This window comes from Eumetopias jubatus, unplaced genomic scaffold (assembly GCF_037043125.1).
Source record: "Eumetopias jubatus isolate StellerSeaLion01/CBP00866 unplaced genomic scaffold, mEumJub1_p1.0 scaffold_16, whole genome shotgun sequence".
NCBI lineage: Eukaryota > Metazoa > Chordata > Mammalia > Carnivora > Otariidae > Eumetopias > Eumetopias jubatus.
In genome coordinates this window covers 85,530,655-85,543,699 of record NW_028274822.1, presented here as the reverse complement: position 1 = coordinate 85,543,699, position 13,045 = coordinate 85,530,655, and the positions used below count along the sequence as shown (strand labels likewise).

The following is a 13,045-nucleotide window of genomic DNA, read 5'->3' as shown; positions in this document are numbered from 1 at the left end:
AATGAAAATGGGCTTTCACCAAGCTTTTTGTGGAAATTCGCAATGCCCACATAATTTCAAGTCCTTTCACACTGTAGGCTAAAGATTTACGTATCTTATGCTTACACTGATGATTAACACTGAATTTCACATATTCCTGACAGATGCAGATGACGACAAAGAGAGCATTTATACCCGAGTTACTGTAGGTCTCCTTGCAGAGGGTGAAGTTTCTGGTTCACTCACTGAAATGGGCAGAGGGGTGTAGGTTGTGAAGGCACCATCATCAGTAATAGCCTGGATGCAGCATCAGTCTGGAAAAGACAGTTACACTATTAAATTGTATATAATTTGGGTTTTAGAATTTGCACACAGAATGTTAAGTTTAAATGACACCAGATCTTTTTGTGGCTTCATTCCATACCATTTGGAAGATGCAAAAGCCTTCTCAGTTGGGAAAACATCTATATTTTACGTTCAATTATCAGTCCATTTTGATGGAATTTTTGAGGCAGCTAAACTGATGTAGTAAACCAGCTGGTGAAAAAGAGCTAAGGGAGATAAACTAGGAAAAGACAGAAAATGACAGCTACAAAGTAAGGAGTCCCTGCTAGAATGACTAAGAGGCTTGGAAATGAGGACTTGATATAGAGACCAACAAAATGCCAAGGGCTGGTGTCTTACTCAGTTACGGTTCAAGTGAAGAGGAGTTACGCAGATTAGTATAAATACTATATTTATTAAATATCTTTACAGTTTATTTAAATGTATTTACAGAACTATTCCTGCATAAGTTATATTTCAGACATCCAATTCAGGTCATTGCCTCTTGGGTAAGACAAATAATGATAGTCTCAACAGAAAAAAGCAGCTCATTAGTATACACAGATTCAAATTTGCTTCATATTTAGCCATCTTTGCCACAGACTACCTGCTAACAGTTAAAATTTTGACATGGACACTGTTGCTTTTTAATTGAGAAGTTCAATTCTGCAAATAATTTTTTTAAATAAATAGAATCCAAATGCTTTCTGCTTCATATTTTCAGTTTTATAAGCAGATTTCGGGGATTTTTTTGATATTGTAAAAATTTGTTAACTGCAAAAATGTGATAGTTTCCAGGGAAATTGGATGCTGTAGCTTCTACCAAAGATAGCTGGTATAAGGTGACAAGGAACCATGAACTTATTCAAAAGTACAAACATTTACAGTTCTAGCCAATCTTGTTTACAATCTCCAAAATGCTCAAAACTGACTCCGTAAATTCCCACAATTCCTGCCTTGTTACTCGATGTGGTAGGTTGGTGGTACTGAAGGTGGTCCTGAAGGCTACTGTTCTATCCAGAACAAATGCAGCTGATAGAAGAGGACACTCTCCTATCATGCAAAGCTTGAAATCTAGTTTCTACTCTAGACGTAGCACAGCCCCCCAGACATGCATACCTGGAATGGATTCTTTTGTGATTTAGTACCTATCAACCATGTCAAGCCAGTACAGTAATTCAGGACAAATAACTTGTTTCCCCCACCCCCATTTCTTCTTTCAGTTTTTAAGAGCCTATGGACTCTACTGCATTATCCATTCAGTAAATTTTTTTTGTGCGCAGGCAGCTTAAGTTCACAGGAAGAAATAAGGTTCTGATATGTTTCGAGTGCACATTTTAAAACAGAATAAAATAAAAATTTCAAGCATGTGATAAAAATATTGATTTTTATAATACAGTATTGCTTTATAAATATAGATGGAAAAGCTATAAACTTTACTGGTCTTTGGTGCATCCAGACAGGGATAAATAATTTGCCATTTGTAAATTAGAAATCCAAATTCTCTTTTGTTATAAAAGTCCATTACATGAGGCAAATGTGTGTGTTTTATGCTGCTTGATTTAAAATATAATTAATACACATATCAAGTTCAGAATCAGACCCACCAAGTGGTATATCTCAGTCACTCCCCACAGAGACTTGGGTTCTGTGACCTGGAAAATTCCAGTATGGGTCCAACAGAGCCTCTTGACTACTGGGAGTGGAAGGAGAGTTACTTGTTAAGCAGCACTCCAACTGATCACCCCCCCACACCCCCCGGCAGTCATAAAATTAATTGTGTCACACACAAAGGACAGGGCAAAAAGAAAATCGAGAAAATATTCTGTGTCACTAATCTATAGGCCAGGTCCAAAGTCAGTTCCATTGTGAAACTCAAATTCTTGTCCCACTATTTTCAATATCACTGACACAAACATTGTTGATTTCTTATGGTCATTTCTCAAAAAAGACTAAGTTGATTAAATGAGTCGTGTAAAACACCACCAATCTAGCTTTATAAAGATTGTGTTTGATGGGTTAAATGAGAGCAGAGAAAAGCCAGTGACTTGACCAGCACTGCTCTTACAAGGAATTAAAAGTAGGCATTGGAAAATTAATGCAAGATATATCCAGATCATAAGGCTACATACCCCTGACCAGAAATAATTAAAAACCCAAACGAAAGAACTGAAATTGTCAGCCCAAATATAAATGTATTCCTTCTAACAAAACCCTTCTGGATGCAACTTTCTTTACTTTTTAAATATACAGAGACTGCAAACAGTTTGTGCAAAATAAATACCCTGCCACTTGCCACTCATGCTTCCGTGTTTTATCATAGCACGATGGGTACTCATTATTTAAACAGAATGTACCTCTACCCACCCCTCCCGGCCCTGACCCCTATCTCCTCTACCAACGAATTCTGTTTTGTCAAGTTAGGGTAGTTAAGGCATTCTGACATGTAATTAAAGGTGATTCAAAATAGATATCTAACATTATGCCAATTTAGGAATAGTAGATAAATTACTGAACGGCTTACAAATGAATAACTCATTCTTATTATAAATGAAATGCCTGTTACAAGCATGATGCATTGAAATATAGTAATGACATGTACATGGTACATGTTAAACAATTTTAAATAAAACAAAAGCTTGACAGTTACTCAAATATACAGTACAAATTCACAAAACAAAATCTTTTAAAACAAGTTGAGGTAACCTCAAACATAAGTTTTAATGCAATAAACCAGGAAATAAGTCTCTCCTTTAGAGAAAGATACTTTCTGTATTCTCTTCCAGTAGATCCTCATCAGGTTTAATTGCATTCTCATCTATACACCAATGTTACCTGACTTATATATAAAACATGGCTTTAATTTAAGGATTTCTAAGTATATATATTTTTCTACCACCAAGTTAATGAAGGAAAAAAAACTGACCCAAAAATATATATCTTTACAGCAGTTGACTTGTGCACAAACCTTAAAAATAAGTTTGAGCTTGCAGGTAAGGGGAAAACTGTGGGTAGTTTTATACGGAAACTATACACTGCAAGATGGCTATTCGGAAACTGTAAACATTAAGCTTGATTCAGAAACCCCTAAATTTTTGTGTAGGGCAAATGCAAATGTCAGATCATCACCAGGAGTTCTCCTCGTGGACTCCTGTGCCGTTGTCACTGCCCACAGTGCTCTTTTCACATGGACTCCCTGAACCTGGTGCGTGCTCTACGGAAAGCAAGCCTATTAATGAAAGGTCTGAGAGGGAGACTAGGAGTAACATGACCATCAAAACCCAACAAAATTCAAAGTTATAGCTGTCTGTTCTCAACCTGTGAGGCCTGCGGGCCTAGAGCTCCCACACAGGAAGCTCGTATCAGAAAGCTGGGAGGAATTTCAGCCATAACATTAAATTTCTAGGCTTTGAGGAGTTTTATAATCTTGAGTAATATTTCCTTTGGAAAAATCTGGTAGGGAGTCTCCCCAATGCCTCCTGCAAATCAAGCCACCAGCCTATAATTTGGACTAATCAATAAACTGCCGGAACTTCCCTCACAGGAGCACGAGTAAGCATCTTTTAAAAACCAAAACACATTTGCATCCATAGAACTAAACTAAATTTTTCTTCCAATTTGTAACAAAAAAGCTCCTGGGATGAAGATTTCATAATCCAGAGCAATGTTTTAGAGCAGAATTATAAGCCCCTGAAAAACAGGAGTTTATAATGAAAACATAAAGCCACACCAATCATAACAAAGACTGTATAGTACACGTGTAACATTTCTTTTGATGATAATGTTTCTAGTAGATGTACCATAACATACAATTTGTGTTAGACTTTAAAATCCCTTTTACACATTGTAATTTTGAATTCACTTTACCAACATCACTCATTTTCAATACTTAAACCATTTTTGAAACATAATAGCCATTTTGGCGTTGAAAATCTCCATTCCATTGTAGAAAGGACTGTAAGAAGTGAAGGTCAATCTTCAAACCTTGATTCTCTTCCAAGTTGCTGGCAGATATGAGCTAGTGAATGACAGTAGTGGTTCTCCACAAAGATCTCAACCAGGTCTCAAAAAGACAAGCAAAGGCTTACATCACAGGCCATTGAGATCAGTGGCAAAGAAACACAGTCCTGCCAGCAGCATCAGCACACATGGCAGGGGAGAATCTGGGAAAATGAAAGGAAAGGCCGGAGTTGACACTTAGGCGAGTCAGTCTGTATACTCAGCCACTATTGAAAGAAGGACGGTGATGTCATCTGGCTTTCCACCTAAAATGAACATGAAAATGAAAACGTCTTCATAGGTCTTAAAAGAGAAAGTCAATTAAAAACGTAAGCCTAAGAAAGTACTAAGAGACAAATGCTTGCAATTCAGGCAGGTTTGGTTTGTGCTTTAGTAGAAAAAAGAAGAAAATATTCGATAAAGAGAAATGGTTTTAAAAAAATGACATGTAACTTAATTGAAGTTTAAAAAAAAAAAACCACTTCACTGCTTCTTTACAAAAGGCACTCTATTAAAATGGTCACCACATCCTCTGTTTATAGCAATTACAGTAAAGACAAAATCTGGTTAAGATAAATTCTGCCTGATGAGAAAGTTATATGCTTCTACTCACAATCCTAATTTGGACAAACATATCTAATGTTTTGAAACTAGGAAGGAATAGTCTTGTATTCTAATCTGCCAAACAGCTATGGCATGTGCTTTTTTCTATTTTAATACTTCCTGGAGGGCTAAGAAATGCTTTACATGTCATAATATTGTATCAGCAAGAAACTGACCAACTCCATGAGTTCTGATATGATAGCACCAACATGTCATCCCAGCTCTAAGACTGAGCTACTGGCCTGTTCCCAAAGTTACATATCGTTCAGTAGATAGAAAGACTCTTTAGGCAAGGACAGTTTAACATTGCTTCCCTCTTCAAAATCTGCTGTGGTAATTTGGCAGGCAAATATTGTCAACGAGTCCCACAAAGCCAGAGGGAAGGGAGAAGTGAAATGTCAGACCCGTGAAGGGCAGAATGTTAAACTGTTAGGAATGTCCAGGGCCTCTGGGCGGACTTCGAAGCCTTTTGGGCTCAGGTCCAAGCCGTGGAGTGGTGGCAATAAAGGGCTTCAGGTTCTGCCTGCCTCTACAGCCAATGAAGTTCAGTTCTGGAGGGCATCCTCGGTGGGGAAGACATGATGACATGCACTTGCTCTTGATCTCCAGTGTTAGGGCCTACTGACCTTGCTCAAAGCCAGGGGCTCACAGCTGGAAGAGGACACCTCACCAGTCTCACCCGAGTGCTCTAGTTTACCTCACCCTACAGCCAAGAATGCTCTCATCCCACTATGTCCCCAATTAGTCCCTATGACCTTCCTAAAGAATGCTTACCTCTCACATTCAATCCGTTGTCACATGCAAACTGTGCAAAAGGTGACATATAATTTGGGTCATAGGCCAGCTCATGGGCTTGCTCAGCAATGCTTCTTGCCGTCTGTTGTATACTTTCATAATTTGAATTCTAAGATGAAAGGATGAGGGAGTTATTTTTACCACAATGCCTCACATGATTTCTGCATGTAAGTATACTTCTTGCAAATATCACTTTTTGAGACAGTAACATTTATCTAACCACAGTTTCCACCATTTAAGTTTTATTACAGTTAGAGAAGACACTACAACATTACATCTTTGGTAAAATGAAGAAGACCACCAGTGAGTGCTGCCTGCACAAGATGTCAATCATATATCACCCTTTGCTAGGGTGGCCTTGGGCCCCAAAGTCTGGATTTTCATTTTTGCTTTTTTTTCCCATTTGGAATTCTTAAGGTATTCTTGCTAAAATTGGACGGGACTGAAAAGGCAGATTTTGATAGCACTTTAGGGATGACCTCAAAAGTTTCCTTGCTTAGGAATGCAACCCTGGCCAACCACAGTTTGCTCTCCAAGTAAGAGCTGCCAGTTGTCCTACTGAAAATACCTTTAGAATTTTATATCATGATGAAAGATTCTTGTTTAGCTGTGTAATCTTGAGTCATACCCTTATCCTTGCTGCTTCAACTTCCTCATCTGTAAAATGGGGATGGGAAACAAGGTCCATTTTAGCTCTACCATTCTAAGATTCGGAATAGTTTCAGTATAAATAATAAAAGGCCTCTGCTTCAATGTCACCTCCTCAAAGAGGCCTTCTCTGAACAATCTTTCCAAAACAGCAGCCCTCTTTATTCTCTATTCCTTTACCCTGCTTTATTGTTCTTATTTACCACCAACATTTATCATATATTTTTTTCTCTGTATTATCTGTCTTCCTCCACTAGAAATATAAGCTCCATATGGGGAGGGAATATGACGTTTCTGCTTACCACCCCGTCACCACACAGAGCACAGTGCCAGCTCCATGTAAGCACCTGACCTTTACTGCATCCCACAGATGGGGCATGGCACTAAGGATTTTGTACACATGGTCTTAGTTAATCCTCACCACAACTCTATAAAATAGGACCTTTGGTACCCCCCACTTTAAAGGTGAGGAAAATATTGCTTAAAAAGTTTAGAAACTTACTCACAGTCATACTGCTTAGTGTTAAGAACATAGCAAAAGACTAATTCCCCCCCAGAGTTAGTACTTTTACAAAGCCAGGAAAATATGGAAAAACTGGTTTTTACTTCCTTCCACTTTCTGTATGGGCCAAGTCTGAACTGTTCGTTACTGGTGACAGCTCAGATCACATCAAGGCCCCTAGCTGCCTGCTGCCCTTGGCTGGCTCTAGTATGGCGATTTCCTATCTCTCCCAACCTCAACACCTGCTGGGTTTGTTAAAAGAATAAGAGGAGAAAAAGACAATCGGGAGCTAACACCATTAAAAATACAAGAAATTTCTCTTATGGGCTTTCCTACCTTTACCACTTTACTAAAGGTATGGGTGAGAAATCCCCTTTCCCCTCAAGTTCTCCAATTGTGAATATTTCCATTTACAATTGCTTAAAAGACTGGGACCATTATTTTCCTAAATTCACAAAATAGTCTTTTCCAAAACTACAAAAAGAGATACTACAATTGGACCAATAAGACTTAACTGCCCAGAGAGGGCCACTGTTTCCATCAACCAACCTTTGAGTTAATTACCTTTAATTTTTTTAGCTCCTGAAGGATCATATAATCAGGCATGTTGTCAAAAAGTCCATCTGTTGCCGTCAGGATAATGTCTCCTAACTGGACATCAAAAGATGTGCTATCAGCAGCATCTGGGCTGTGACAAGGACAGGGTAGGGACAAAGTTATGAGAGGCCTTCAGAGATAAGTTTCAAAGTTTCCAAGAGGCACTATGTTACAGTGTAATGAGGCTTTAAGAAAAACTAATTTATAATAACAGAATCAATAATAAAAACCAGTCATTTTGAAATTCCTAACCTTGAGAAAATTAATTGAAAAATGTGATATAAATAATTCAAAAGCTTAACTGAAACTACCAAGTAAAACTGAGTCTGATAATTAGTCACATACGCCTTAAAAGGAAGAAGCGTTCTTTTCTGAGTCAGAACTAACATGCCTCTAAAATCCTAGTAGAAATGAGTCTTTATTTCCTAATTCTTTATAGCCAAATTCCAACCTCTCTTACTCATTTTCTACTCATCAGTTTCTCTGCAGGCTTAACTCTGGCTCTCAGGAGGCTGCAGTACAGTGGAACAACAGAGCACTATGGAAAAGAACATGCAAATCCCGTAAGAATTAATTCACATGAAATACCTACAATGGTATTTCTTACCATAGTACTAGTAATTACTAGTATTATCACTAGTATATTATTACTAGTATGGACTAGTAAGGCAGAGTAAGGACTGTGTGTCTCTCAGGGCTTAAAGAGTGCTCACCACGGATAAATATTTAATTATTAGTGTGCCTGGCACATAGTAGGTCTTCAAGAAATATCTAATAAATGAAGAAACAAAGTAACCCTCCAAACTGGGGCGGGCTGGGGGGACTCCTTAATATATTGTTAATGAAGAGAGGAATGTACAGACTGTGTGTGTATGTTTGTGTGGCAGGGGGAAGATTCATAGATACAGATGCTTCTATATGCAGAGAATAAATCTGGAAGCACGCAAAGAAACAGATAATAGTGGCTGCCTCTGAGGAGAGAAAATGTGTTGGTGGGGATGGGGTAGGAGGCAGAGTTTTCACTACATCTTTTTGTATAAAACTTTAAAAGATAGAAGGGAGGTTTTTTCCTCTGATAACACCTGATGAAAACATACAAGAATTGGGGGTAGGGAAGGGATACCTGGTGGGGAGAAAAGATCATATATTCAAAGAGTTAATGGCCCTCTCAAAGGCTGGTTCTCAGCCATTTCCAGAGACCAGCCTCACTGAATCCAAGCCCCTAAGGTGAGGGAAAAGTGAAATATCTAATAGTCTGCCTTAACCTGTAATTAGGGAACAAGTGCAAAGAAAAAATTTACACACTGACCCAGAAAGAAGGAGCCAGAACCAAAGCACCCTAAGCTTGACAGAAAGACCCCAAAGCTTATGTAACTGACATGTTATAAAATATGTCAAATATGTGAGGAGAAAACATAAAAACAACCCACCAATGTGTGCTGGGGATTTACACAAAGTACACTGAGAAGATTCCAGGTTCACCCTCTCTTGACTGAGGAAAGAAGGGGCACGTTTAAAAATTCTGTGATGGGCTTTGGCAAGGAGCTTTCACTTACACATTTATACCACAAACCCTTTGTAAAAACAGCTACTAAAGGAAAACCTATAAATTAAGGGTTAAAATTATATTTTATAGATAAGAGGAACTAAGTAAAAAAGGAAGTAAATGCTTTCATGCAGCAGGGGAAAAAAGACTAAAACTGGTGGAAACCAGGTCGATTCCTGCTGTGAAATAAAGAAAAACAATACAAGACACTGCACAGTTGCTCAGACTTTGGAAACAAATCAGGTTCTAGAAGTTTAGATTAATGAGCAGGTTGGCAGCAAAGCTCTACTTTATGCTGAGGTTCTTCTTCCCCGGGAGTGTCCTCTGCCATCCTGCCTGTGCGAGACTCGCCACCATTGGACAGCTGGTCCTCTTCTCCCAACACTCCCACCCAGGAGCTTGGTGTTCCGCCAGCGGCAGTTCTGCCCATTTTGACTGAACATACTGTGCCGCTGGAAACTTTTGACTGCACTGAAACACGAGCTGAAGTCACATGCTAGCAAGCTGTCTGTGGGTTGCAGGGGAAGCAACCTCCACCTCGCTGGCAGGCCAGGCAGAGTGCTGCCCTAACCACACAGTCCCAAAGATGGGGTGTGAGATATGGCAGGGCAGCTCTAGCACTGAGAAGCCAAAACAAGAATCAAAGAAAGGAAAATTAAAACACTGCTCTCTGTAACAGTTAGCTGAGCTTGGTATCTACCAAGCCCTTGGGGTTCTGCTTTCTCCTCACTCCAATATGGCTAATATGAATATACACACTAACTGAAGAAGGATCTATAATGAAATATTGTTCCAATCAGGGTAACATACCTTAATCTGACAGTAAAAAATGCTTCCCTCTACGAGTCAGCAATAGACTTTCGATGGACAATCCTGAATACCTAACTATATAATATACTTATTTCAGTTTAAAAAACGGCAGTAATAATCATTTTATCTTAGTTTGTACTCAAGATCTGGCTTAATAAGAACTATCAAGTAGAGACAACAGACATTTGCAACACTACTTCTATTTTTACAAAAGGTTCATTACCCATTTAACAACATTTATGAATCACCAGCAATGTTTGTGCCAGGTCCTATTAAGTTGTTAGAGGCAGAGGAATCTGAGACTGTCTTAGGCTCACTCTGTATTCACATCTCAGAAAAGATAAACTGTAAAAGTTGATTCAAAAAAGTAGTTACTGTCTTGTAAAGGTCTTGACAATTTAAAAGTTCTATCTGATGCATATAATAGAAGGCCCTGAGAATCAGGAAGTTATTCTGATAAATAAAGCAGATGTCTGTTTGAACTCTTCCCTAAGAACATATGCAAAATCTTGTACAGGCAGTGGCATGCATGGACAATGACTCATTTCTCCAGCACAATTTAACAAATATGTACATATGTACCATGTTGGTCTTGGTATGAAAAACTGATATTCTGTAAGCTTGAAGAGTATTTTCAGTCTTGTCAAATTACTGGGTTTTTATCTGAATTCAACTTGGCTGCAAGAGCCAGCAAAATATCTTTTGAAGTCAAACTAAAAGGTCCTTTTGATGAGAATATTCTCATTGTACCTTCTTATCACACATGACAACTGAAAATGCCTATCTCCACTGTAGTTAAGGGGGACAGGAGAAGGAACAGCCATGCCCTGCTTACTCTTAATGGCTAAGAGGGGAGATTACCTGTCACTTAGGACGACTCCTTCGGCTTCAGGTGGTGCAATTGAGAGCTGGAATGGAGTGTTGAAGTAATGCTGCTGTTCATCTGATCGGTGCACAACTTCACCGCCCCTGACAACCAAAAAGCCTGAATCACCCAGGTTTGCTGTGTGTAAGCGGTGGCTAGTTCTGTCCAGCACCACGATGCAGGCAGTACTGCTACCTAGAAACAAAGATGATCTCCATTTATTTTCTCTTCCTAGACTATCTTTGGATCCACATTTTTATCCCATCACCCCAAAAAGCAACATGCCACACTGGAAGCTCCTTTGCCTACCTTAGTCATGCTCCTACCTCCAACAAATAGCAATAGTAACCTGATCAGGGTCAACATGATGGGTAAAGAAAAAGGGATTTATATTATATATAGTAAGCAGGCCCCTGAAATCTGAATTCTTCCATTTGCAGAGATAGGAAACAAATCGCACTATTTCATTTCAGTAGTACTGTAATCTACGCCAAATGCTCAAAACCATATTGTTGAGGTATTAAGTTTTAATACTTAAATGCCAGAATAAGAATGTTATGTTTTCCTGACATTTCTCATTAGTCATTGGCAGGAAGCCTTCTCCATGAAATTCACTAAAATTTAAGACAGGGCACATAACTACAATTTTTAGCCAGATTTCCATCTGTTGAGGTCATGAAGAACCTTCACTGGAGACTGACTCACTATGAACGGACAAGACCAATTTTCCCAGGTAGCCTGTGGAATCATCCTGTTCACTTTACAGAGACTACTAATGTTCAGAGGGAAGAGACCACATTCCAAGTAGAGAGCAAAAAGCTTCTGTGTACCTTTGCAGCCCACAGCTCACATGACCTTCCCCAGACTGAAAAGCTGATGTACAACCAGTAAGACTGCTTTCAAGTACTAAAATTTAAACCTATACCTACAGAAAAAAAAAGTCAAAATAGAAAAATAAACAGTTCACCAAGAAGTAAACTTAATGGTCTGTAAATATATGAAAAAATCGTCACACTAGTAGCCATTTTGTCTATTAGTTTAACAAGAGTCAAAAAAAAAAAAAAGATACTTCATGGTACTGGCAAGAGTGCAGGGAACATGGTCACTCTTACTCCACGGTGGCAAGATAGTAAAACCACATGACCTTTCTAAAGGGCAGCATAACCTTGAAAAATGTGCATATCCTTTGATTTACCAATTCTAAGAAACAACTAGAGATGTAAACAAAATAAGTACAAAAACATTAAGATCAAGAAGAACTGGAAACAACCTCAACATCTAAAATTAAGGGATTGGTTAAATAAATTACAGTACATCCATACAGTGGAAAGCTACATGCTGTCATATAATACTTAGGAGTAGACTCTGGAGTCAGCCTGCCTGCATCTGAATGCTGGCTCTTACTTAACTAGCTGTGTGTCCTGGGGCCTCTCTGCACCTGTTTCCTCATTTACAAAATAGGGAGACCATAACGATCTCTTAGTGTTGGGAGGATAAAATTAGTTAAATCATATCAAACACTTACAACACATAATAAGTGTTAGCTATTTGGTAGCCACTAAAATTGTTAGAGAAATAGATTTGAAAATGAAAGATAAGTGAAACAAGTAGATTTCAAGCTAGTATTAAAGTTCCCTTAAATAAAAAGTGTTATCAAACTTAAACTGTACATCAAAAAAAATAAAATTTAATGTAATTAAAAAAAATAAACCAACAGTAGGTAAAAGCTAAACTGTTAAGATGACCGTTAAAAGCAAAACAAAAGAAACAGGCTGTGGAACCAGCTGTATTAAATCCCAGGGCTCCATTGTTTTCTAGCTGTGTGACTGTGGGCAAGTCACTTATTCTCTCTAGGCCACAGTTTTTTCCTAACAAAACAGGAAATAAAAGCAAAGAACCTACCTCATGGGGCTACTGTAAGCACACAGTATATTCACAATTCCTATTACCATTATTCTATGCACAAACATATACAGAAGAAAAATCAGGGAGCATCATTATTAAAATATTAATAGTTTTCTTGGTGGGGTTATGGATAATTTAATTTCTGTTATTTTTCCTTGATGAAGGATGTATGATGAAAATATATAACTTAATATAAAAAAAACCTAAATTTAAGCATTTACCTCATCATAATGTTCAGAAATTCCATTTCCTTGTTATCTAACCTCACACCCTAATGCTAAGCTATCTAGTCTCTACCCATCAAACATGAGAGAAAAAACAAAGTACTGTAACTAACTGGCGGTGCTGCCAGATAACCTACTGCACAGCTTATGTTAGAGTTAAGATCACCAATTACCCTTCCTTCTTAACTCAATGCACAAAAACTCCAATCATTTTTCATTAACAGAATCACCATACAAAGGATCTTCTG

At 38.3% G+C, this 13,045-nt stretch overlaps 1 protein-coding gene across 2 annotated transcripts in view; it reads right to left on the bottom strand.

The window, feature by feature from the left end:
• Nucleotides 1-698: 698 nt before the first annotated feature.
• PPTC7 (protein phosphatase targeting COQ7) overlaps nucleotides 699-13,045 on the bottom strand; it is a 41,803-nt gene continuing 29,456 nt past the window's right edge. The window contains exons 3-6 of one of the 2 annotated variants that reach the window (XM_028116422.2): nucleotides 10,665-10,863; nucleotides 7,415-7,538; nucleotides 5,680-5,809; nucleotides 699-4,568 (exon numbers count right to left, since the gene is read on the bottom strand). In XM_028116422.2, coding sequence (XP_027972223.1) covers nucleotides 4,510-4,568; nucleotides 5,680-5,809; nucleotides 7,415-7,538; nucleotides 10,665-10,863 — 512 coding nt within the window. In that variant the 3' untranslated portion in view covers nucleotides 699-4,509. Of the gene's footprint in view, nucleotides 4,569-5,679; nucleotides 5,810-6,268; nucleotides 6,358-7,414; nucleotides 7,539-10,664; nucleotides 10,864-13,045 lie in introns of those variants that run through there. The other variant, XR_003611302.2, reaches the window with a different exon arrangement.